General features: G+C 46.2%; 1 protein-coding gene and 1 pseudogene across 7 annotated transcripts in view; one reads left to right on the top strand and one right to left on the bottom strand.

Annotated features, from left to right (window-relative positions):
* Window positions 1-27063, bottom strand: part of RGS3 (regulator of G protein signaling 3) — a 135090-nt gene that overhangs the window by 96455 nt on the left and 11572 nt on the right. For 4 of the 7 annotated variants that reach the window (XR_006725582.2, XM_045518258.2, XM_010957213.3 and 1 more), the window contains 5 exons: window positions 24924-25102; window positions 10648-10698; window positions 7899-7957; window positions 6734-6828; window positions 5681-5749 (listed from right to left, as the gene is read on the bottom strand). Coding sequence is in view for 6 of the 7 variants with exons in the window: in XM_045518258.2 (XP_045374214.1) it covers window positions 5681-5749; window positions 6734-6828; window positions 7899-7957; window positions 10648-10698; window positions 24924-25026 (377 nt within the window). In the remaining variant the exon portion in view is untranslated. Of the gene's footprint in view, window positions 1-5680; window positions 5750-6733; window positions 6829-7898; window positions 7958-10647; window positions 10699-23277; window positions 23889-23931; window positions 24076-24923; window positions 25103-27063 lie in introns of those variants that run through there. The other 3 variants (XM_045518259.2, XM_010957216.3, XM_010957214.3) reach the window with 3 other exon arrangements.
* LOC105070757 (large ribosomal subunit protein eL33 pseudogene) lies at window positions 101-3771 on the top strand (annotated as a pseudogene).

Genomic DNA, 27063 nt, shown 5'->3' with positions numbered 1-27063 from the left:
AGGAAGAGCATTTCAGGCAGCAGGAACAGCCAGTAGAAAGGCTCAGAGGTAAGGCTTCATGGAACACTCATAGGGAATAGCAGTCAGCCCTCCTGCAAGGATGCAGAACCCAAAGGTACGGAGGGCCGACTTTGCTATACCACTTTACACAAGGGACTTGAGCATCTACGGATTTTGGCATCCAGTGGGGTCCCAGAACCAATTCCCCGCAGACACCAAGGGATGACTGTACGTGGCTCAGTTTACTTCTGAACACAGGATAGGAGACCTGCTACAAAATGAAAGTGCATTATTTTGAGGGAATGTACTTTAATTCTTTCTCTCAGGGGCCTTTAACCTAGTTCTGCTGCAGATTTATCCCACTCAATCTCAATTTATTTTTAATTTGATGGCTTAAACTACACACATATTTTTCCATTCATTTTTTCTTTCCTTAGGCTCAGTCCCCATCTCAGGTCACAAGCTCTCTAACATTACAGCACTGTACTTGGCAATGAGGTCCTGTTTATAAAATAGACTAAAGGAAAGGGTACACTTAGAGTACCCAGGATAGTGTGTGACACATAGCAAGCAGCCTCTCCATATATGTAGTTACCACTAGTATAAAAGATTATGTTCTTCAAATGTATGTTGTGTGTGTTTGAGGTTTTTTTAAACCTGGTGTATAACATTACAACTTTCTCTACGATTGTTCTCTGACCACAACTTCTGAAAATGCTCTGATTGATACTAGAAGTTTCAGTTCAGCTTTTACCAAATAGCTTAGTTCGTCTGTACACCAGAAATTGACACAATATTGTAAACTGACTATACTTCAATTAAAAAAATAGCTTAGTTCCACAGTTACTGATATTAAGGAGTTACTGTTAATTTTTAAATGTGATAATGGCATTGTGGTTGTTTTTTAAAGCCATCTTTAGAAGGATATTAGCTGAGATGAGATGACGTTTGGGGTTTGCTTTAAAATAATCCACTGGAGGAGGGGAAAGTAGGTGCGGACATAGAGGAAATAAAATTGGCCATATATTTGTAACTGATAAAGCTGTGCTATGAGTATAGGAACGTTTATTATATAATATTTTCTACTTTTGCATACATTTGAAAATGTCTATAATTTCTTAAAAACTCACAGAACCTATAAGCTGAAAGAAACCTTAGCGATCACTGCATTTTACAGAAGAGGAAACTGAGGCCCAGAGTGGGGAAGGGACCTACCTACAGTCTCACAGCAAGTTAGAGCTTAGCCAAGATCTACTGCTCTGAGGCCTGGTTCTCCTCAGCTCCCGCTGTGATCACCATGTGAGCCTGAAATCATCCAGCCCTTCTTCAGAATTTCTCTGTAGATCATCTTGTCTCTCTAATACAAATTTACAGCCATCACTGGAAGAATCATGATAATTCGTGAAACAGATGCTTCTCTTTTATCCCCTATCAGTTTCAAAATGCATCTGTCACATATTCAGCTGGATGTAGTTTATATAAAACTACATTATAAATGCTCTGGGAAGTAGCCTGAAGCCTGAGGCACAAGCATAGTGACACAGAAAGGGTGTGGCCTTGGAGCCGTTTATCACCTGTGTGAGCTGGTCAAGTAAGTACACTATAATGTGGTTTCCAGTACATGAGTTTGGTGCCAAGCTACCTGGATTTGCATCTTGTTTTCACTATGTCCTGGCTGTGTTACCTTGGACAAGTTACTTAACTTCTCTGTGCCTCTAAAAGAGTGACACTAGCAATGCCTACCTTATATGGTGCTGTGAGGATTAAATTAGACAATGCATGGAATATGCTTAGTGTCCACACACTTAGTGGACATCAAGTGCTTAATAAACGTGAACTATTATATAACCTCGGGCAAGTTCCTTACCCTTCATAAGTCTCAGCTTCCTCTTCTCTGAAGAGAGGGACAATAATAATTCCTGCCTCTCAGGACTGTGATGAGGGTTAAATGAGATAATGTATGTAAAGTGCCTGGCACAGAGAAGAGTTCACAAATGTTTGTTTCCTTCCTTCTGTAATTGTCCTTCATGTTGTCAAGTTGACTGTCCGTCCTTCAGAGAAGCACAATTTGATTTGAGAGTGACCAGCAGGGCGGAAATTTCCGGCAATCACTCTGTCCGTCTCCTCCAGCTCAGAGGCCTTCTCATTCAGAGGTGGAGTGTTCCACGCCTCCCACCTGCTGCGCCGGTCACTGTGGTGCTGGCACCTTGGGCAGGGCCATCTGTTCGGAAAGCAGGCCTGCCTGGGCCTGCTTTGTCCCTCTTGAGCTTTGGGTTGGGACTGTGACCACGAGTTGGACTGTGTTTTGTTTAATAAGGAATCTCACTTTCCCAAAATAGGCAACAAGTGGAGACACTGCCTCTGTCACGCTGCCTCACTGGGTGCTGACTCACTTTCCCCAGCCTCGCTTTCTTTTCCAAATACCGCCAACTACACTGCTGTGTCTTCTCCAGCAGCATTTTTCCTGGCTCGCTCTGGTCTCGCAGGAGAGCGTCACAGCGGAGGGAGTGGCGACTCCCATGGTTTGGTGTCTGCCTCTGGCACCTGCCCCACCCCTGGCCTCTGTCCAGGGGGCTCGCTGGGCATCCTTCTGTCCCTCTTCCTCCTCTGTCTCCTTCAGGGCTTTTCTTTCCCATGCCCATCCCTTCAAGACAGGATCCTGACCCTTGGTCCTTGGCACCCACCGTCCTCCTCAGTGGTCTCACCTGCTCAAAATTTCACCCACCACCTTGGCGGCCATGGCTCCCCCATCTCCGCTGTGGCCACAGGCCTCTCTCTACCCTGAGCTCCAGGCCAGCAGAGGCAACCCCTACACAGCTCGCAGCTGGCTGCCCTCCAGGAACCTCCATCTCACAGTGTCCAAAGCTGGCTCCCCTTCCCCTCCAGTACATTCTGGCTTAGTTGGAGACATCACGGCGACCCAGGAGTTATCCTTGACTTCTCCCACTGTTCTCACAGCCAAATTCCCACTAAGTACTACTGTTTTAAATCTCCTAAATTATACCCTGGGTCTGTTTCCTTCCTCTATATCCCTAAATCATCTCTCTCACAGATCACCACAAGAATCTCCGAGCTCCTCCCCAACCTTCCAAAGACCTCCCAGAATGACGGATCTAGATACATCTGTCATTCTCTTGCTCAACAACCCTTCAGTATCTCCCTATCACCAGATTCCCAAATGCCAAGCTGGCTGCATGAGGTTCACCCTGAGAACTTGTGTAAATGCAAATTCCTAGGACCTACCCATGAAGATTTGGGTTTAATCAATCTGATGTGATACCTGGGAACCTGTGTTCCTCACAAGCATCCCAAGTGATTCTGATGCACGGCCGGGATTGAGAACTATTGGAAAGGAGAAAACTCACGCTCCAAAGAAAATCTAAACTCTTTTAGCCATCTTGGACCTGTGGAGGCCTGCTGAGAACCGGACTTCTAAAATGATAAATACGTCTGGAAGCTGTGATCCAAGGCCATTTTTGCTGGCCGTAACTGGGGTCTCTGGAACCAGAGGGAGCACACAGTTCTTAAAGCTGAAGGTGTTTATACTCAAGATGAAACTGAACTCTATCTAGGCAAGAGATGTGCTTATATGTACAAAGCAAAGAACAGTTAACTCCTGGGGGAAAACCAAACAAAACCAGAGTAATCTGGGGAAAGGTAGCTCACGCTCATGGAAACAGCAGCACGGTTCGTGCCAAATTCAGAAGCAACCTTCTGGCTAAGGGCATTGGACACAGAATCTGGGTGATGCTGTGCTTCTCACGGATTTAAATTTATCGAAAAGTAAATAAATATAAGTGTGGATTTGTTCTCTTGTAAAACAAACAAAAGAACAAAAACAATCTACAGAATCATCTGATGCGGTTTATGCCAACCTCTTCATCTTACCTCCAGCCAGTCCCTACTTTGAACTTGACCCTCTGGCAATACCAATGCGTTTGCAGATCCTTCCCTACTCCTGCCCTGCTCTCTGTGCCCTACTGGTTCCTCCTTCTGTCCAGTATAGTGTTGAGACTGAAGACTCCGGGATCTAAATGCCTGGGTTCCCTCCCATCTTGGCTCTACTGTTCACAGGCCATGTCACCTTGGGCAAGTTACTCCATTTCTTAGCTTTAGCTTCCTTCTCTGAAATCTGAAGACAAAAATATACTTTCCTTTGAGTTGTTTTAAGAATTAAATGAGATAATACACTGTTAAACCCTGGCTTGCGGTCAACACCCAGTAAATGGTGTGTGGCATCCTCCTCATCACCCACACCCCCAAGTCTCTGTCAGTGATCTTCTCTGGAGCAGGACAGTCTCTGATTGATCCCATGTGTCCCCAGCACTTGCAGCAATGTTACCACATGTGTAACCAGGAAATGGCCAGTGAATGAGGTCTACAGTCCCATAAGCACCATCCCATGATAACAAGGAGATGCTCTATTGAAAGACAAATCCTTCATTCTGAAGGTTGAATAAGGCTCCACTTTAAAAGCATACTATCAAATTTAGGGCACTAAAAAGCATGGAGCCCCAAAATATTCTCTGGGTCTAAGCTGGTGAGTCGAGCTGATTTTCATCCACCTGGGCCCTTTTCCAGTCACCATGTGGTTCTACGATTGTTGGGCAAATGTTACTAACCACAGAGTCTCCCAGATTTTTTGGGCTGCACCAGCTGAATGAGCCCCTGCTGCTCACAGCGGGCCATGCAGTCAAGTGCTCTCATCCCCTTCACTGAGCTGCTAATTCTCACCCTCACTACTCAGCACTCCTCCTCTGCTCTGTTCCAGCTGCCATGGCTGATGATCACATCTGGCCTCCTGTGTCCTGGGAAAGGACATATCCCTGCCTCCTTGCCTTTGCTCATGCAGTACCCCTGCCTGCAATGCCCTTCCCAACCTCCTCTCCTTGTCTTATTCTTCAGCTCTCCCTTGAGTTCAAAATCCCACTTTTTGTAAAATAGATAAACAACAGGGTCCTACTGTATAACACAGGAAACTATATACAATATCTTGTAATAACCTATAATGAAAAAGAATATGAAAAGGAATATGTATGTATAACTGAGCCACTATGCTGTACACCAGAAACTAATACAACATTGTAAACCAACAATACTTCAACTTAATAAAAAAGAACTGGCAAAATCCCACTTTTGGCATGAAGCCTTCCTTGCCCTCAGCCCATGATGAGCTCTCCCTCTTTCCACACTTACTGTCCTACTATTCATTTTATTCTTTTATTCATTCCACCAATAATTACCAAATATCTACATGCTAGGCACGGGGTACAACAGTGACTAAGAGAGAAACGGGCCCATTTTTCATGGAGCTTCTACTGCTGCAGAAGTAAGCCTGGGCATGTTGTTACTGACATCTGCCTCCATGCAGACCCTGGTGTCCCCTCCTGAAAACAGGTACCTTGAGAGCAGAATCCCTGGGTAGGCTGGTTGGCATCCCCAGTGGCCAACAGTGTCTTGCTGATACCAAGGGCTCACAAATGCACCTTGATAACATGATCCTTGATATCACCTAGAGTGACAGGCACTCAGGAGAGTGGCAGCCTCTCAAATTTAGCAATGCCACTACCATTCATTTATCCAACAGGCACTAACTGAGCCCCTGCTATATGCTTGCCACCTGACTGTCACCCACGAGCCCAGAGCAGGATCTCTTCTCCAGCTCAGCAGTTCCCCTCACTTGGAGTCAGCTGCCCTGTTCCACACAGTGATCAGAAGGCGCTTCTGTTCGTATTCCTTTTGGACAGGACTGCAAAGCAAACCAGACAGTCAGAGGGTTAGTAGGGGCGAGCTCTAGTCCAGACCCACAGAGTCCATCATAATGGCAAATTTTGGAAATAACCTGAACATCCAGCCGTCAAGAGCTGGTTAAATAAACCAGAGCACAAAGAGTGTGGGAGGTGAGTACTTATATTCATAAAAGAGTTTACATTACATTGCTGAGGATGAAAAAGAGGTTACAACAGAATTTCACAGAATAATTCCATTTTTGTAAACACACACCCACACAAATTCAAAGCTCTGGAAAGAAACACCACAAAACACATCAGTGAGTAGCAGGACTAGGAGTGTTTTCTGTTTTCTTCTTTTTGTTTACCAATATTGTCTATGTGTCTACAATAAGCAAGATTACCTGGTATGACAAGGAAAACAACAAAATATTATTAATTTTCACCAATAGGAAAATACACATTGTCCATTATCTTCCCATTGGCCCTGGAGTTCAGGGATAAGGGCAAGAAATAGTAATAAAACAATAACACCTGACATTCTGTGTTATGCCGTCTCATTTACACCTCCGCTGTCTGAGGCTGGTACTATTATTAGCCCCATTTTACATATAAGGAAGCCGGGGCTCAGAAAGGTTAGCAAGTTGGGGAAAGGTGGGTGGGAAGGCAAAACATCCCTCAGCTTGGAAAATTCCTTCTGCTAAAGGAGAAAGCTTGGCCCAATGCACAGTGGGAAATGCTCTACTTTTTTCAGGGGCTGCCAGCCTCAGGCTGGGCATTTTAGTTATGAGAACCAGCCACGTGATACCTTATCACTGTGAACCTCACTGCTGGGCTGAGTGCCAGGGATGCAAAGACACAAGTGAATGAGAAAACAAAGACATCCTTTAGAAGTCACTGTTTTTTTTTGCTTAGATCTGGTTCTAGATTTGGCAAACAGAGCTGTTTCCAGATAAACACTCCTTCCCTCTCCTCTTGAGGGCCCAGCTACACCAGATTCTTACAAGAAGAAGTGCTCGTGGAAGACTGGGTCTCTGCAGTCTGGAACAGCCCGCGTCTTCTGACGGTGTAGTCGATTATCTTCAGGGATCAAAGAAATCTTGAATTGGAGAAAAGGAAGGGTTAGCTGAGCTCAGAGCCAAGCAAAATCCCCTAAGCCCAGCGGCTGACTCTGCACATCTCCAAGTTATAGGCTTCCAGGTGTCCTTCTGATCAGCCTCTGCAGAGGACAGAGTGGAGTCCTCAACCAGATGCTGGGGAAGAATGTGGAGCCCTGGGCAGGAGGCCCTGGAGTCAGATGCTAGGACAGGCCCTCATAGTGGGTGGTAACAAAGAGACAACCACAGGCCCAGGTGGAGATGCAGCACAACCTGACCATCTTTCCTCTTCCTCCAAGCAGAAAGGTTTCCCCCAAAGCACAAGGCCTCTTCTCTTTGAAGTTCCCAGCGACTGCTGAGTGCTCCCTTCCCAAGAGGCTCCAGGCCAGCCTCTGCCAAGGTCCCCCATCCACGTTCTAGTTCTAATGCCATTCATCCCCTGTCTCAGGTTCCCACCCTGCTCCTGACCTTGTCTTGGCCCACGGGGGCCTCTGACCAGCCTGGGGGCTTCAGGAAGAATGCAGAGTGGTGCATCAGAGCCTGCACCTGACAACAGCTGCCAAACTCTGGGAGGCGCTAGGCCTTTGGCTCTGGCTGGAAGTAGGCCCCCCACCCCTGGGAGGCCTCTGTCTTCACTGCAAGGGCTCCACTCAGATAGCCCTTCTAGCCCTCAGAGACACTCCCTCCCCTCCACTAACCAAACCTGGCCATCCTGCCTCTACAGGAGGAGAGGGGTGAAAATGTTGCTTTCATGAGATGGCTTGGGATCACCTGTGGATTTCTGTCATCCACACGCTCAAGGTGCTCACCTCCATGGTGATGTACAAGATCACCCATAAGTTTCCAGCTCTTGCAGGAAGCCCTAGGGACCAAGCCGGGCCAAGGGAAGGGGTCTGCCTTAGCTCAGAGCCTAACAAATGCCTACTGACCAAATGATGTATAACTGTAGCTGCCACCTCAAATGGCCCCAGGCCCACAGATGTGCTGGGACCTTGGAACTCAGTCCAATGATGTGGTCCCTCATCACCCCCATCCCACCCATACCCACCCCCACCTCCAGGTCATCATATACCTTCACGTAGGAATCACAGACACCAGGCTCCTTGCTCATTAGGCCTCTGCCTTCTATGACTAAACAGAGAATTAAAATATTGGGATGGGTGGGAAGGATCATCACCGGGCTCTTAATCTGCATGACAACCACTGGATAGCAACCCCTCTCTGGTCTAGCCCACTCCCACCATCTTCCATGCTCAGGCAGCACCTGCACCGAGGCATTACAGGGGGCATTCAATTCCTGAATCCTATACCGAGAAAGGAACATAAAATTCATTGAGTCTAACCATTCACTTAACAGGGAAGATGAGGCTACGGAGGGGGCCCAAAGACAGTAGGAAATTTGCCCAGAGTCTCGGAGCAATGGGAATGACAGAGCTGGGTTTAGATCCCTGTCTCTTGACTCCTAGTCCAGTGCTCCTTCCACCACACCAGACTGCCTCCTGGGATGGAGGGGCCAAGCTGGAGAACTCAGCCTGCCACTCACTAGCCACGTGAGCCCAAGCAAGTTGCTGCCCCCAGGAGACTGCAGCTGCCATTCTGTAAGGGGTCGGGGATAATAACGGGCTAGTGATGATAATACCCACTTCACATGGTAGTTGTCAGATTAAGTGAGATAACGTGTCTAAGGTGTTCAGTAGAGTGTCTGGCAAATGAGTAACTATTCAATAAAGGTTTGCTAGAGAAAACGAGAATAAATAAAGGCAAGGGATAGGTGGAGGTGGGGTGCAGGTCTGGCCACAAAAGCAAGTGTGGCCCACTTGCCTAAGGTCTGCAGAAAGCAGACAGCAAGCCTGGCAGAAGCTGACTCTTTTCTATTTTCTCTCGTGTTCAGTTTTGATGGAGCCCTAGGGCTTCGCTCAGACAGAGCTCCTGTAGTCTGAGGCGTGAGGCCTGGGAAGCCAAAGGAGAGAGGGTAACAGGCTGGAAGGGATGAAGGGCCTGAGACTGGGGTGAAGCCAAAGCAAACTGTGCTGGACAAATGGAGTAGGGGAGGCCAAGATGCACTTTGTAAAAACTGTTTGCACAGCTGGAGACAGGCTCTGGCAGGCAAAGAGCCCCCCTCTGCTGGTCCTTGGGAACGTCACCTTGGGCCCCTCATGGCCAGGACCGGAGGACCCCAGGCGCCTGCTGGTCTACTCTGCCTGGTATCCTAGTTACTGTTCCTGTGTGCATTCTTCAGGTAGGTGTGGTTTTTGAGGGCAGGACCCAGGACTGAAGAACTGGGTCTCCCTGGCCCCCCATGGAGGTGAGGCAGACACAGCCCCCACCCTCACTACACTCCCCGTCTGCTGGGGAAGAAAGAGCCTGGACACACCAGTATGGTACAGTGTAGTCCGGACTGCAATGGGGACACAGAGGAGGAAGCAACGAACTCAGTCCTGCAGGTGGGTCGGGGGTGATTCCTGGAGGGGAAAAATGAGGCAAAAGGAGTCTTCCTTCCTGAGTCTTAATGAGATTAAGGTGGGCCTATTTCTTACAAAATCAGAGGAAGGGAGATTTATTTCTCAAAAGCAGTTCACAAAGCAGGCAGGCTCAGACACAAGGAATAGTGGATGTGAAGGCACACGGGCATGAGCAAGCATGATGCATTGCGAAGGTTGGGGGGCAGAGGGCACATAACTGGACAGAACAGGGGCAGAGGGTGCTTTGAACAGCAAGAACCAGGGAGGCTGAAGAGACAGGCAGGGCCTGCTGGGCCAAACGGAAGAGTGGAGTCATGACAGAAGCTCAGTAACTATTTGTGTGCTGGACGGAAGGATGAACAAATGGATAAATGGCAGTTAAATGGTAACATCCTCTGGGTGGCACACAGGACCTTCTTGGCCCCGCCCCAGCTCACACCTCCGCCCTTTCCTGTGCTGTGCCGCAGGCATGGAGACAGTCCTCAAGTGCACTGTGCTGTCTCTGACCTCAGGCCTTTGCACTTGCTGCTCTCCCTGCATGGAGTACCTGGCCCACCAGCTCCCCTCTGCCTGGCTCAGGCCGGTTTCTGCTTCAGGATGGAGTGTGGACATCACTCCCTCTGCCAGGTCTTCCCTGCCATCCTATCAGCGCCACCTAGACAGAGGTGGGTGCTTCTCCTTGGTGTCCCCAATCCCTAGCACAGGGCCAGAGCTCAAGCACTATTTTTGGAATTTATGGTTTTCTATCTTATTTAACAAATACTAAAAGAGGGTTTACCACATGCTAGACACTGTTCTAAGCGCTTTACTAACATTAACTCCTCTAATCCTTGTTACAACCCATAAGATGGGTATTAGTCTCACCATTCAGCAGATGAGAGCCTGAGCTTGCTTACCGTCAGCCAGCACGAAAACTAGCAGAGCCAGGATTTGGATGCAAGCAGTCTGACCTTAGTTTTGACACTATGCTGCCATCAATCAATGAGTGAATGGATGAGAGAAAAAGAAAGAGAGAAGAAAGGAAGGGAGGGAGGGAGGGAGGGAGGAAGGGAGGAAGGGAGGGAGAATAGGGAAGCTCTTCTGAGGCCCTGCTCCACCGGGGCCAAGGAGGATGCTGAGGTGCTTGGGGATGGCTCCAGCCTTCCGTGAACTTAATCCACATTGGGGCAGGACCAGGGTAAGGTCCCTAGGAGTCCCAAGTGAATACCCAGTTTTTTCCAATGGACACACGGCAGGACACTATACAAAGATGAAAAAGAAACCTTGACTGCGGTAACATGACCACCCGTCCTTGGCTCCACGTGGGAGGCTGAGTGGCCCTCCCCTTCCCCAATGAGCCCAGCACACCGCTGTACTCACTGTGAAGCAGCAGAACCCGGTCCCGGGCATCAATGGACAGCTTCAGCTGACCTGAGGAAACAACGAGAGAGACAGTTTCACCTCGTCTCCTTGCCAGGGGAAAAATGGAGTTACGGTGACAGGAATGTTCTTTTGTTCCTGTGAAGTGATTCAAAGATTCATACAGCCTCTGGGTTGGAAGGGAGCCCATAAGCCATCTAGTTAAGGCTTCTCTACACATCAGCACCTCCAGTGGTGGTTTACCAGCCTAGGCTTCCACCCCTCTGGTAATGGGGAGCTCACTACTTCACAAGGAAGCCCGGGTCAGTCCTGGAGAGCTCTCACTGTTGACAGTGGGAAAAGCTGTTGCACCCATATCATGGTGACGCTAGACTGGACAGCTAAGGATCCTTGGCCTCAGTCACGAGTCCATGCTGAGGGGTTGGCCACAGCTCTCCAGCTGCGACAGACAGCTAGCTATATTCTGGGAAGGCAACAACAATACAAGGACATAGGATGAATGAGTTTGGGGAAAAGCAAAAGATAAGAGACCAGCTTTGGGCAGAGAGATCCTTCAAAGTCAATGCTACTGCCCCCAACCCTTCCATAGAATCTTGACCTCCCTAAAGGAAAGCTAAGGAGTCTTTCTATAACCTTGGCATAGAGCCTTGCTGCTCAAAGTGAGGTCCCAGAACCAGCATCATGAGAAATATCTGGACTATTGTTTAAAATTCAGCATCTCAAGCCCCAGCCCAGGCCTACTAAATTCCACAGTTTAGTAAGAACCCCAGGGGGTTGCATGCACATTCAAGGTTGAGGTGCTCTGGACCAGAGAACACTGAAGAGCCCCTAAACATGCTTTTAAGCTTGGAGAAGGCCCTCTTAAGCAAGACACAAAATGCAGAGGCCACAGGGAAAAGATAGATAGATCTGATTCCCTAAGACTTTTTAAATGTCTGTAACCATTACACATATTGCAAAATGATGAGACAATACAATAGAAAAACAGGCAAAGGACACTGCATTGGAAATTCAGAAATGACAAAATGGCTAATAAATATACAAAAAGATGCTCAGCCTCACAGAGATCTAAGACATGCAAATTAACAATAAAATACCATTTTTCCCCAATCTGGTTGGAAGATAATCTAAAGGACGATAATGTCAAATATTGATCAAGATTCAGGAAAAGAGATACTTTCATACCCTATCAGAGGAAGTGTTAATGGAGTGTCATTTCTAACACTATCTATTACATTTAAATGTTCTTATCATTCAAACTAACAATTATACTTCCAGGTAACTACCACAGAGAAAAATTCAGCTGTGCACAAAGGCTGACAGTACAATACCGTAAAAAACTGGAAACACCTAAAATCTCTATCAGTATGAAAATGGTTAAATGAACCATCTATAGCTGTACTGTGGAGTAGTATGGGCCGTTATAAAGAATGGGGGTGGGGAGGGTATAGCTCAGTGGTAGAGTGTATGCTTAGCATGCACGAGGTCCTGGGTTCAATCCCCAGTACCTCCACTTAATAGACAGATAGATAGGCAGGCAGGCAGGCAGGCAGGCAGATAGACAGATAGATAGATAGGTAGGTAGGTAGGTAGATAGGTAGGCAGGTAGATAGGTAGATAAACCAACCAACCTAATCACCCTTCACAAAAAATTAATTTAAAAAAAAGAAATGATAAAGAATGGGGGAGTACTATATGTCCTGACATGGGAACATTGTTGAGACAAGTTTTTTTTTTAATTGAAGTGTAGTTGATTTACAATGTTGTATTAGTTTCTGGTGTACAGCATAGTGATTCAGTTATACATATATATGTATACACATTCTTTTTCATATTTTTTAATTATAGGTTATTACAAGATATTGAATATAGTTCCCTGTCCTATATGGTAGGACCTTGTTGTTTATCTATTTTATATATAGTAGTTTGTATCTGGTAATCCCAAACTCCTAATTTATCCCCTACTTTTCCCCTTTGGTAACCATAAATTTGCTTTCTGTGTCTGTGAATCTGTTTCCATTTTGTAAATTAGTTCATTTGTATCCTTTTTTAGACTCCACATATAAGTGATATCATAAGATATTTGTCCTTCTCTGCCTGACTTCACTTAGTATGATAATCTCTAGATCCATCCATGTTGCTGCAAATGGCATTATTTCATTCTTTTTTTATGGCTGAGTAGTATTCGTGTGTGTGTGTGTGTACCACATCTTCTTTATCCATTCATCTATTGATGGACATTTAGTTTGTTTCCAAGTCTTGGCTATTGTAAATAGTGCTGCTATGAGCATTAGGGTGCATGTATCTTTTTGAGTTAAGAGTTTTCTCCAGATATATGCCCTGGAGTGGGATTGCTGGATCATATGGTAACTCTATTTTTAGGTTTTGGGGGAAACTCCATACTGTTTTCCATAGGGGCTGCACCAAATTACACTCCCACTAGCAGTGTAGGACCAGTAGTGTAGGAGGGTTTCTTTTTCTCCACACTCTCCCCAGCATTTATTATTTGTAGATTTTTTGTTGTTATTGTTGGGGGAGAGGTAATCAGGTTTATTTATTTATGTATTTATTTTTTTAATAATTTGCTCTTCCTCTTTATTTTTGTTTACCTTTTGGGGGGGTGCGTAAGTAGGCTTATTTACTTATTTTTTAATGGAGGTATTGGGGATTGAACCCAGGACCTTGTGTATGGTAAGCATGATCTACCACTGAATTATACCCTCTCCCATATTTATTTTTTTAATGGCAGTACTCGGGATTGAACCAGGACCTTGTGCATGCTAGGCATGCACTCTACCACTGAGCTATACCCTCCTCCTTATTTGTAGATTTTTTAATGATGGCCATCCTGGCTGGTGTGAGGTGGTACCTCATTGTAGTTTTGATTTGCATTTCTCTAATAATTAGTGATGCTGAGCATCTTTACATGTGCCTATTGGCCATCTGTATGCCTTCTTTGCAGAAATGTCTATTTAAATCTCCTGCCCATTTTTTGATTGGGTTGTTTTTTGTTGTTGTTGTTGTTGTTGTTGTTGTTGTTACTGAGTTGTAGGAGCTGTTTGTATATTCTGAAAATTGAGCCCCTGTCATCCACATCGTTTGTAAATATTTCTCAGTCTGTAGGTTGTCTTTTCATTTTGTTTATGGTTTCCTTTGCTGTGCAAAAGCTTATAAGTTTGATTAAGTTCCATTTGTTTATTTTTACTTTTATTTCTATTGCCTTGAGACACTGACCTAGGAAAACATTGCTACGACTTATGTTGAGACAAGTTTTTAAGAGGAACAAGCAAATTGCAGAATAATACATGTGGTATATATTTCTGTGTGTGTGCGTGTGCGTATGTGTGTGTGTGTCTGAAAGGATGCCAAATTAAAAACAGTGATCTTCTCTAGGGAAGAGACTGGGAATTGGAGGGAGGGAAATCAAGAGGAATTTCAGTCTATCACTATTGTAGGTGTTGTAACAATACAAATATATCCATGATCTATAGCACTTCTATAATTAAAAATAAACTAATAAACAAAGAAAGAAGGGAAAGGGAAGGAGAGAGGAGGCAAGGGAAAGCAATCTAGGGAGGGAAAGGGGAAAACATGAAGATAATGGAGGGACCAGGGCTGGAAAACAGGTGAAGAATGAGAGGCTGGATGAGGTTTTTTTCTCGTGGCTTTTCTCATTTTTATTAAAAAATATATATATATTTTATATATATATATTTTATACACACACACACACAAACAAATCATCAAGTCATCCTCACAGACTCTCCAGCATGGATAGAGGAAAGAGAGGACCACACTCCTCTTTTTCAGTGACATATAGAAAAATCTTTCAGTCAAACAGACTCTCCCTAGAACCTCAAGAAGCTGCTGAACTCCATCTCCCCAGTGGACACACACTAGAGAGGCAAAGGCGGAAGGGCAGGGCTTCCCAGCCAGCTGCGAACCAGCACATAAGCCACAAAGCCCTGCATGCACTCCATCCATGACAACACTGTCTTGCAGTTATCTGCCTCTGCTTGATTACCTCCAGTGATAAGGAGCTCACTTCCTGCAGTGGGAGCCCTTTCCCTTTGACATAGCTCCTACTTGTTCAATGCTCCAGCTTTACTGAGCCAAAAGTGGTCTCTCAGTAAATTTCACTGACTGGATCTCACTCGACTATCTCCGGGCCCTCTCCTCTAGACCAAAGTCTAAAGTCCTCCCACTGTTCCTCATGGCACAGTGAGACATCCCTCATCGTCACAACTGTTCATCCCTGGACACGCCCCAGGTTGGTGGCTGTGCTTGGCTGCTGGCTGGAGGAAGGGCAGGCAGGGCTCAGAGGACAGAAGGAGGGAAGCTCCACATCTCCTAGCTCCGCAGTAATCCACCAACCACTCTGACCCTGCCCCTCATACTTCAGGGTGTTTAAGCTACAATCTCAAGCAGTTCAGCCTCCAGCAAACCTTGGTCCAGCTCTTTGCCCAGCAGAAACGCCTGCTGTTCTCCTGCCCAGAAGACTGATTTCAGAAGCCCAGGAGGCCTGCTCCTGTTCCAGCCTGACTACCCTCCTTTCTCTCAGACACAACGTCCACGGCTGAGGTGGAGCTAATAATAGGGGTTATCACACTCTGAGCTGTGTGGGGATCAGACAACGCTGGAGGGTGAGGAGGTCCTCGGATGAAAGGCGCCAGGAGAATCCACGGTATTATTAGCTGGAGGTCTGAGCGATTACCACTCTGGGGCTTCCTAGAGCTGAGAAACCTCCTACAAACACGGTGCCCGATCCAGTGTCGGGTGGGAGAGAGAGGCTGGAAACAGACAAACAGGGCGAGTACCCATGGACTGGATCTCATCAACCTAAAGGCATCTCTGTTTAACGTGACACATTTTTTTCTGAAAATATTACCAGTGCAAAGCCAACTGCGGCCCGGACACATCTGGCCTGGAATCCCTGTGCTGCTCAGCGCCTGTCACCTTCCAACAGCCCTGTCCCAGAAAATCAGAACTGAGAAATCTCCCAACACAAATGGTCACTAATTCCATTTGACAAACATCTGCCAGGCACCTGCTTGAAGACTTAAGTGAGGAAGGGCAGATCTGAACGTTGGCCGCCCTCAGGGAACTCGCAGCCCAGTGGTGAGGACACAGGCGTGGACAAGGCCAAGGGTGGGGCTGGAGCAGAGGACAGGCCCAGGGCAAAAACCAACTTGGAAATCAGACGAGTCTGCACAGCTCCACGCAGCTCCCCTTTTAGGCCCCGCCAAGCGGGTCTCCTCCGGGAAGGCCAGGGTGCCTAGACCCTGTTACAGCAGAGAAACCAAACCCAGAAGACCAGGCTCCAGGCCCCCAGCCTATCCTGAGGTTCATAGATGAGGAAAGGCAAGATGAAGAATGAGACCCTTTCCTCAGCCGTTCCTGCCCCTCTGCCCTCTCCCCTTAGCCCATTGCATCAAATGTCTGAGATTCCTAAAATCACCTTGCTTAGCCTCCTCATCTGGTAGCCAGAACAGTCATGCCCAGAGATGGAAGGTGACTTGCCCTGAGCCCAGAGTGACCAGGGTTGGCCAAGCCAGAACTGGAGACCAGAGCTCTGCCCTGATTTCCACACTCTTTCCTGTGCACCGAACCAGTTTTCCAGAACACTCACAGCCCTCTACTGTGCACTACTGCATCTGCCAATGCAGCCGCAGGGTCCAGGAGCAGTGAGAGCCATCAGGCACAGGGCTGCTTGAAAAACCAAGAGGAAGCTAGAGAGGGCAGGCTCCAAGAAATGTCTCTAAGTCTAGAGAAATGAACCACCAGGAGGAGGGAAGTCAGGCTGAATCCCTGGGGCGTTCAACTGATCTTAATACCAGCTAATCAAGCCCCTCACAGGTCCCCAGAATCTCTGGTCTTGTCAATATCCCCACTTTCTCCCCAGGCTCAGGGTGTGGCCTGAGGGTGTGCTGGAAGTTCAGGCTAGAGGGTGTTCAGGAGCCCTGGAGGGGGCGCATCCCCAGTTCTTATGGGGCTACAGTTGGGTACAGAGCCCCATGGTTGCAAAGAGTGGTAGAGACTAGTGCCCAGAGGCTGCAGGAGGGCACCAGGGAGCAAGAGCCCAGAGGTAGCAGGAGAACAGTCATGCCTCATAAGGCAGGGAACATACTGGATGACAGTGAGCTTCAGAAAGTGCAGGGAAGGCAACAAACCTAAATTCTGCTGGGCACAGTACTTGGGGGCTTTGGACTCACTGGACATTGTGGGGAAAAAGGTATGGAAGCTGGCTAAGGAAATTCAACCTGCAGACCTTCCTAAATATAAAGGACCATAGAAGATGAACTCTGACTCTCAGGACACAGAGACCTACTTAGAAAACGAAGCAAGGATATGGGGGTTGCACCCACTGCTGGACTCAGGGTTCAGCAGGATCATGTCCTGGAAGGAGCCCACGGGGTATGCAGAGAATACACCTACAGGGGACTTGCCTGGCTATCATGGAGCAGCAGTCATCCCCAAACTTAATTCTCCCCCAAAGCCACTCCCCATTTAAGAACTTTTCAACTGTTGAAAGCCACAGGAAGGGAGATAACATTGGGACCAATGTACAAAGGAAGCTGGGTCTACATGGAACCCAGCCAGCCGCTAACACTCAGAGAGGTTATGCTGTGTCTATCGATTTCACTCTCTGCCCTCTAAGGGAGAAATGGTAGCTGCAGTGATATGGGGGAAATGAAGCCACACAGCTCCTGCAGAATTTCAAGTGTCTTGTTTTGAGGAGGGAGAACCTTGAATTCCATTTGGAGAAGTAGCCTTAGCTTTTGATGGTACCCACTGGAGGAACAAAAGTGGTGGAATAAAAATCATGATGGGTCAGTTCAACCTCTGTTCATTTGACCTTCTAAACCTGATGTTAATGTGGCTTCCCAAGCGGTTTCTCCTTCCAGGAGTAGGTTGCGCTGCCCAGTATAAGTCAGCTAACATCTTGATTGCGACCACCGTGAGAGACCCTGAGCAAAAATCATCCAGCTAAACCATCCCCAAATTCCTGACTCGCAGAAACAGTGAGATAATAAATGTTTGGTTTTCTCAAGCCAATACCTGTTGGGATCACTTGTTATGAAGCATTAGATAACTAATGCATCATATCCATGTTGCCTCCACAGTTGGTGACATAAATCTGATCTTAATCCGGAAACAATTTTTCAATTTTAAAAATTGTTAAGAAAATACAGTTCTAAGATAAATCAGTATATATGGCTAAGGATAAAGAAGACTTCCAGTTTTTGAGGTCCTTAATTTTCTTAATAAAGAATTTTGATAGATTTAAACTATACTCACTACCACCAAACTGCAAAACCTGAAAATGTCCCACATTAACCCAAGGACAACCCAGCACATTCATGAAAATGCTTTATCTGCAGAACAAATGATTTTCTTTTATACACATTTGTGTACAACACCATAATATATAAAAAATTCACATTATCTTGCCTTTCCTAATCCTCTTTTAGATTTTATTATAATTTTTAATTACATCTATAAAGTCATATAAGTTTAATTCCAAAATTGTCAGTTTTACCACATTTTATAAATTACTCAGTATCCTTATCTATTTCAGACTTCTCCAAAGTTATGTTATTTTATAATGATTAGCACCTGTCATGTGCTTGCTGATAGCTTTGAGCCAGACAATGAAGTTAATCATTTATATTCATTATGTTTTACATTTGCATTATTTTTTCACTATCAAATGAAGTTTTCCAGCAGAACAAGTTTCATATGGAAAACACAAGAGAGGAAGCATAGAACTGAGAGGAAGCATAGAACTCTGAGCAAAGCATGGGCTTTGGAGTCAGAAAGACCTGGTTTGGATCCTGATTCCACCACTGATGATCTTTAATCACCACATCCTCAGTTTCCTCATCTGTAAAATGGAAAGAATAATAATAATATAGCTCTAACAGAGCTGTTGTAAAAGCATGAACTAACATATGTGAAGCACCTAGCAAATAAAGTACTCCCACTGAAATGACGAAAGGAAGGATGGAAAGAAGGAAAAGAAAAAAACAAGTCAGAAAAATTAGAAAACATATGTAAGGGACTGCTATTCCTGGGATGACAGGCTCACTGAGGAAATCTGGAAAAGCTAGACAAAATATTCAAAAGCAGCTTCTTAGAGACATAATAAAACAAAGAGGAACTACGAAGCTGGATCTGGGGGGATTGCCGGTCCACAGAATAAAGTTTAATGTTTTCCTGGGATAATTGCCTCCTGGGGGTATTTTCAAATTTCAGAAGTAACTGAAAGTCTGAGAATCCGAGCAGAGTCTCTGGCTGCCTCTTGGGCTGAAGGAACAGGAGTTGGAGACCAGGGCCTGCCAAGAGGTGGGGTCCTTCTGAACCCTGACATTCTGGGTTGGAGCTCCAAAGGGTTGCTCCTCAGGAATAGAGTAAACCATGATCAGACACAGCTCCTCGGAGGGCTGCAGCTCAACTCAATCTCAATCCCTAACACTGAATTAAAGTTATCCCAGATTCTAGTGGCCTCAAGCACCTGACAGAAGCAAACATTCTTTTACAGGAAGATACCATCTGAGGTCTGCATGAAGAAGAAAAAAATAACAACCTTGTGCCTGCAGTTTCTAATATACACAGCACACCTAAAAAGTACAGAAACAGAAAGTTTGAAAGAAATAGGATGCGAAAAGATATGCCAAGCAATGATTAACCAAAGTATGTTCATGTCAGGAAAAGGAGACTTTACCTCCACTAGAAATAAAGAGAAGACTTCATAACAATAAAAGAAGACTTCATAATAATAAAAGTGTCAACTCACTAGAAAGACAATAATTCTAAATTTGTATGCTCTTAATATTGTTTCAAAATATATAAAGGAAAAACTGACAGAATTATAATGAGAAATAAATAAATTTATAATCATAGTAGGAATTTTAACATACCTTTTTCAGTAACTAATAGAACAAGTGGGGAGAAGTTGGCAAGGATACAGAAGAGCTGAACAAGGTGAACAGCAAACTTGACCTAACCCTGACATGTACAAAGAACACTACACCCAACTACTGCAGACCTTTTCAAGTACACACAGAACATGTACAAAAAATGACTAAAGCTGAGCCATCAAAGGACTGAAAAGATGCAGAGTATATTCTCTGAGCAAAACGTAAAATAAACAAAAAAACTACTAAAATCCCCAATATTTGGAAAGTAAGAAATACACTCCCAAATAACCCATGGATTCAAGAAGAAATGACTGTAAAAATTAGAAAATACTTTAAATGGAATGATAAAGAAAAAACTACACATCAAACATGAGACTTCTGGATACTGGCAATCCTGACCCCAGTGAAAGTTACACGGATATTTGCACATCCTTTGGGGAGACACTTTTCTGTATGTGTATTATATTTCATAATAAAAAGTTCTTTAAAAAAGAATATAGAGAGTAGAACTGGAAAAGAGAACAAAGGGCTATCAACAGTCCAGAAACTTTGAGAATTTCTGAACGCTTCCAAGCAAATGGACTCCAAAAGACAGGAAAGCTGATAAATGCTGAGGACCCTGACCAGCAAATGATCAGCTCTTCAGAAATGGCTGGATGGGTTTCCCAGCCAAGCCCAGGGAATGTCCCAGGCTCAGAGCAGCAGAGCAAGCCAGGGGCAGCTGGCAGGGACATGTCGCAGGCCTCCAGCTTAGGGCCTGACTTCACACAACCCAACATGTCCTGCCTGGCATCTGTTCCCAAGCTTCATTCTCACTGTTGAAAATGGACCTTTATCTCTGTGGCTTCTAATGAGAAGTAGAGAAAGGAGAGGTGTGGGGTCCCACCTAATGTTGTACTATCACAAGAAACACAAACAAAGAAAATGCCCAGCAAATTAATGACATTCCTTAGTCTGCTGTGCCTTCAGAACCAATTCTTCCTGACCTCCCTCCAGCAAACCAAAGATTCCAGGTGCCTCCTCTAGAGCCTACACACAGAGCCCCTACCCATAGCTTTTATCGCACAAGTTCATTTGGGGATAACAGTTGTAAACAAAGCTGGGTTGTGTCACTCAATGTCCAGTCACCCGCAGCCCTCAGAACATGTCCAGCCTGCCTGTCACCTAACCCAGACACCCTGGAGGAAAGGCACCTGTTCTCTCCCATGATCACTCACCACATCCAGACTCTGGACCAAATCCCAGGTTGATTAATAATTTGTTGCCTCAGGCAAGCTAATAAGTTGGTACCTCTTCAAGAAAATATTCTTTAAATATTCATCAAACATTTTTGCAAACTCAGGTTTATATTTCCTATATAAAATATTATGCTTAAACTTTATATGGAAACTCAAAGCCAACAGAGCCAAAACAACCTTGAAAAAGAAGAACAAAATTAGATTCACACTTCCAAATTTCAAAACTTACTACATAGCAACAGTAATCAAGACAGTGTAATACTGGCATAAGGATAGACAAACAGATCAATGGAATAAAATTAAAAGCCCAGAAGTTAACTCACATATGTACAGTCAATTAATTTTCAACATGGGTGCCAAGACCATCCAATGACAATATAATAGTATTTTCAGCAAATGATACCAGGCTTGGTAACCACTGGTATGGCTCTTCATTCATAAGCAGACAAGCAAAGATCAGTCAGTGTATAAAGAAAATTAGCAGCCTGGGAAGAGAGACGGCATTTGTCAAGGAAAGAGTCAGCAAGAAACAGGAGAGAACTTCTCCAGCATCAGTCAGTGTCCTCAGAGAGATCTGAGAAGAGGCTGCATACATAGATCAGGAGGCATTCCACCCAGCTAGGTTCCTGCCCGCCCACTGCACACTCATGTCACAATCACTGGTTCAAGCAGCAACCCTCCCTGATACCCACCCAACTCAGCCCTGAGGCCATAGCCAGACAGGGCATCCACTCTCTGCTGGACCCTCCCCAACTTCCCAGATTTGGCAGGGAGATTAATTCAACAGAAGAATATGGACTGATACAAGGAAATAGTCACATCATACCAGTAAGGTTACAAAACTGTACATATAAAAGGATCTTAATTTTATTAAAATTAGGCACACACACAGAGAAATAAGCCTGGAAGGATATAAACCATGTTAACAATGGCCTTCTCTGGGGAGTCAAATTACAGGTGATTTTCACTTTCTTCTTTTCACTAAGTTTTTAACTGTGAATACATCTTACCATGATACTAAGGAGGAAAAACGAAATATATTTTTCACTTTTAATTAGGACACAGCTAAGGTAACAAGGCCTCACAGCTCTCTGACACTCTTTCCTGACCACTCCAGCCCCATCAACTCAGATCATCCAGGAAACCTCCCCTACCTGGTAGAGTCCCACATCCCCACGGGGCTAACAGGAACTGCCTCCAAGGGTTAGGAGGCTTAAGTAAGATGATGCAGGGAAAGCACTTGGCACAAGGCACACACACGATGAACGTGCAATAAATGGCGGCTAATCTATAATTCTTACTGTTACCCTCCACCAACTGGACCGGTGAATTCCAGGATGCCAGACTACAGATCATTTCTAGGGGCCAAACCACTGCTTTTCCATCACTCCCTTTGCCCGTAGAGAAGAAAGCAGGTTGTGAAGAGCCAAGTGTGCTGGGAGAGGTAAGCCTGGGAGTAGTGATCCTGAACCCCAGGGAGGGCCTAACTCCTTAGGTGCTCTATCTTTGAAATGTGGGCGAAGTCCACTTATGTTGTAGTAACTTCCCCAATCTTCATAAGAAAATTGTATACAAGTTTTAAAAAATGTGCTGGACACATCATCTCAGAAGGCTTCAGCTCCGGTGTTAACTCTGCAGCTGGCTCACTGGGAGACCCACCTCTCTGGATCTCAAGTCTCCACAGAGGAAATGTAACTCCCTCCCCACAGGGAGCTGCAGAACCAGTGAGGAAAGGAGCACTGTGAAGAGCTGTATTCTACACAGGGCTAATTATCTTTACTGTGGGGACTTAGAAGACAAGGTCTGCCCAAACCATTGGGACAGCTGCTGCCCAGTTGTTACTTGGGGGAGCCCAGGACTGCTATCTAGGGGCCTGGGAGCAGGAGCCTACTGCCCACTTCTTTCCACCTCAGGCTCCCAGGGCAGCCCTGTGACCTTCCTGAGAGCCCCATTGCTCCTGGAGGAGAGAATTTTCCCATCTCTGCTGTGGATCAGATATCCAGTGGAGCCTTTGCACTGCAGCCTCCAAGGTGAGCCCACAGGGAGCCAAGGCCACCTGGCTGACCCGACACCTGTCCTCTCCCTGAGCCAAAAGAAATAGGGCTGAGGTGATTTTGAGATGTAGTAACAAGACCTTGATTTAACCCTGAGCTGCTTGTTAATGGGAAACTCAGTGGTGGGAAACCGGTCTCTGAAAGATTAACTGGGGCATGATTATTCCAGCCAAGTTAGGTAGAACCAACTGCACTTGGCATCAGCGGCCAGGCAGCAGGTGGTGCCCAGCGGCTTGTTCGGCCTGAGCCTGTGCCCTGTGTCCCTCCTGGGCAACCACGGGAGGAAGGGGCCAGAGCGGGTACCCCCAAACTGAAGGATCGCTGCTCCCTGCCTCACCTGCCACTGCGGGGGTTGCCCTCTCTGGGCGCTGTGAGCAGGGTGCAGCAGCTCCTGGCAGCCGCCCCGCGGGCACTTACCAAAGGTGGTGAGGTAGAAGGACAAGCCCGGGTGGGCGCGCCGGCTCCCGTGGGAGACGCGGTGCAGGGAGCGCTCCATGGCGGCCCGCTCCGGCCGGGCAGGGGCGCCTGTAACCCGAAGCGTCTGTGTTTCTCCCCAGTAACCGAGGCAGCAGGTTCACCCGCCCCCGCGCCGGTGTCTCCCAGGCGGGAGCTGGAGGCTGGTTGCAGCGCGCGTTTGAACCGGCGGCCGCGCCGGGCCCTGATTGGACCGCGCCGGTTTGAATGGGGAGATTTCCACCTGACCCAGGGGAGGAGGCGCCGGAGGCTCGTCTGAGAGGGTAGCCCCCGCGGCCGGCACGGCAATCCTCCCTGGGTAACCAGCGGGACTTGCGACCTCACCAGGGCTACGAGGCCCCTCTGGGCTGCAAGTGCCAGCCCAATGACAGTCCTGCGGCCCCTGGCGCTCCCACTCGGCGGGCTTGGCCTGCTCACCCAGCTCCCCTAGGCCAGTAATTAGCCAGGTTTGCAACATGCTTTGAAGCTCGGACCTGTAATCACTGGACACCAAGCAAGGGCAGAGGAGCACCCTCCCGGCCCAGTGCAGTGGAGTTTGGAAAAGTGTTCTCCACGGTTGGATCCCCGCCCCCACCAGGCTGCAGGCCCTTCCCTAACCCTGGCTCCTCCACCTCTCTGGAGTCTTCTCTTGGATGGGAACAGTCTGGCACAGGTTCAGACCAGAGCAGCTTCCTCCAGCCAGCCTCAGGGCTCCTCATCTGCAGTCCGATGCCATGGGACAGGAGGACAGGCCCCCAGCATCTGAGGGGACAGAAATGCACCATACATGGAGGAGGTAGGTGCTTTCAATCTCCCAGCTTGGTGTGAGGAGGCAGAGCTGGAAGGAGGGTCAGCCCCTGCGCTGCTTTGTCGGCAAACATTCACAGGATGCCTCCTGGGAGCAGTTTCACACCAAGACATCTGCTCTGCAACTCTCTGACTGTTGCTGCTGTGGGAGGGAAAGCTGCTGGTCTTATGTAAATCTAAAAATGGGAAGTGTCGGAAGTTGCCAAATGGATATTTGTGGCTTAGTGATCCACTCAAGACAAGGTTGGGGGATGCAAGAGAAAAAGTGGGGAGAAAAGATAAATGTTGGGTACCAGGTGCCAGGGGCTGAGCTGGGCAATTTATATACATCTTCTCATTTAATCTTCACAGTAACCTTAGGAAGTATTAGCCCCAACTTACCAGGGGTGAATCTGAATCTCACACAGATAAGGTAGCTGACTTGTCCAAGGTTGGCAGAGCTAAAATTTGAACTCTGGCCTGTCTGTCCCAGAGGACATCCTCCTTCTGTTCTTCCTTGGCCTCCACACCTGCCCCATGGCCAATGGCAAGTGGAGGTGGCTGACCTGCCTTCTTGAGGCTGGTAAGGAAACTAGATGCCACAGGGCCAGCTGGCCACCAGCAGGGAGTAGAAACTGGAGGAGCCCTGAAATCAGCAAACTAGTGGTCAAGTGCAAATGAGTCACATAAAAGCCAGTGGATTATCTGAATCCTGGCACTTTATGAGGCTCTGTCCTGTTCTTCCCCACTCCACACCTTGAGCACTGCTCTTATCAGAGGCAAGCCTGCTCCCCTGGCCCCAGTCCAACGACAGATGGACTTACCTGTACCCTGGACTTGAGCATGCCTGATCCTCCTCCTGGCTGGGAAAGTCTGAGTCCAGGCATCCTTTCTGGGCAGGGAAGTATCCTGGCTCTGCCACTCCATCAGCCAGGGAAAAAGGGCAAATCAGGCTCAAGCCACAGGATGCAGACAGGACACTGAGGCTGGAGGTGCTGCAGACCTGCGGAAGCAAGGCAGGAGCATGAGTTAGGCATAGCCTGAGGATGCCCCTGAGAGGAGCATTCATTCTCAGTAGGAATTAGAAAATATGACATTCAAGTACCTGGGCAAAGGGAGGTCCACCAAGGGAAGAGTGATGTGCCCAAGGTGACAGTGGCCCCTTCACAGCTCTGCCAGGGACCACTATAGTACCTCCACTAAGGAAGACCACCTTGGACTCAGGAAGCTATGAGAAACCTGTAGGTGCACATTCAGAAGGGTGGAACCCAGTGGGAGAGCTGGGCAGAGATGCATTATCTGCATGTGCCCTGACAGAGAAAAGACAGGCCCACAATGGGCACTTCACCCCAACTCAGGACAAAGGTCCCACTGCCTTGCAAGTTCCCTCCGACTCCTTCTGTCTCACTCAGCAGCTAACTCATTTAGTTGTGAGACCCCACTGCCACTCTGATGCTGATCTGACTCCTGTGGTGGTACCACCTCCACCACCCTCACCAACAATAGTAAGGCCCCTTTACTTAGTACAGCACTGGAAGTTTCCTTCTCTTAAAGGGGCAGATCGCTCTTTTCTCAGGAGAGGAGGACAGAAATGAGTGGGAGACTGGGCAGGGGCACTGCAAGGGAGACTGGGCAGGGGCACTGCAAGGGAGACTGGCCAGACATCCAGAAAGGGACACCCAGAAAGGGTCAAGGTTTAAGGCCCTGCTTTTTCCAGAAGGCAAGGGAGTTTGAGGACCAAGCCTGGCTTTCTGACATGCCCTGAGCACGCTAGCACTCCCTGGCCATGGGCCTCAGTATCCCTCTTACACTTACACATAGTATAAACACACACTGTACACATAAACATATATATCACTTCCCATGGACATCCACAAACACACCATATACACAGATAAAATACACACCACACACACAAAAAAAAACACTTAAAAAATGCTACCTACATATACCACATCCACATACAAAGATTGATTATAGGCATTTTTTTAAGATTGACTATATCTAGAAGAATAAAGACTACTTGGGTTTGGAAGGAAGGAAACAAAGGGATTTATTTGGGTGCATTTTCACATTAGCCATCAAAGAACCTTAGTGCCTTTAAGATGTCATCTGGCCCAATATCCAAAACAATTTTGAAAATAATAATAAAGAGGACTAGGACTACCAAATGTTAAATAGTATAATCATAATGCAGTACCAGAAAGAAGACAGACAGATCAATAAAACAGAATAGAAAGTTCAGGAGGAAATTATTTTATTTTAAAAAGAATGATTTTCAAAAATATTTAAACTAAAGCCTCATTTCAAAAAGTTAGAAAAGGAAGAGCTAATTCAGGTGAAAATTTTAAAAGGAAACAAGGTTAAAGTTGAAATTTTTTTTTAATGGACTTCAACAAGAAAACCATACCTAGTTCCTTGAAAAGACCAATAAAACAGAACTCTGGCCAAAGAAAACTACAAATAAGCAAGTTTAGGAAAGAGAAAGATAGCCAAGATACAAAGGTAATTCTTTAAATTATAAGAGAAAACCATTTAGACCTTATATTTGTAAATTTGAAAATCTAGGGGAAAAGTGATGCTTTTCCAGAAAGTATTAATTATTAAAACTGATACAAGAGTTTGACATTTTTAATAGATCACAAACCATAGATAAAATACAAAAGGAAAACAAAAATCTACCTGACCAAATTATAGAAGACCCAAATAGTTGTGTTTTTTTTCTTAATTGAAGTACAGTCAGTTATAATGTGTCAGTTTCTGGTGTACAGCATAATGTCCCAGTCATGCATATATATATGTATATTTGTTTTCATATTCTTTTTCATTAAAGGCTATTACAAGATATTGACTACAGTTCCCTGTGCTATACAGAAGAAATTTGTTTTTTATCTATTTTTATATATAGCAGTTAATATTTGCAAATATCAAACTCTCAAATTTATCCCTTCCTACTGCCTTTCC

The sequence above is a fragment of the Camelus bactrianus genome, chromosome 4 (genome assembly GCF_048773025.1).
Source record: "Camelus bactrianus isolate YW-2024 breed Bactrian camel chromosome 4, ASM4877302v1, whole genome shotgun sequence".
In the NCBI taxonomy this organism is placed as follows: Eukaryota; Metazoa; Chordata; class Mammalia; order Artiodactyla; family Camelidae; genus Camelus; species Camelus bactrianus.
Note: the sequence above shows the minus strand (reverse complement) of the source record. Positions and strands in the feature narration are given on the sequence as shown.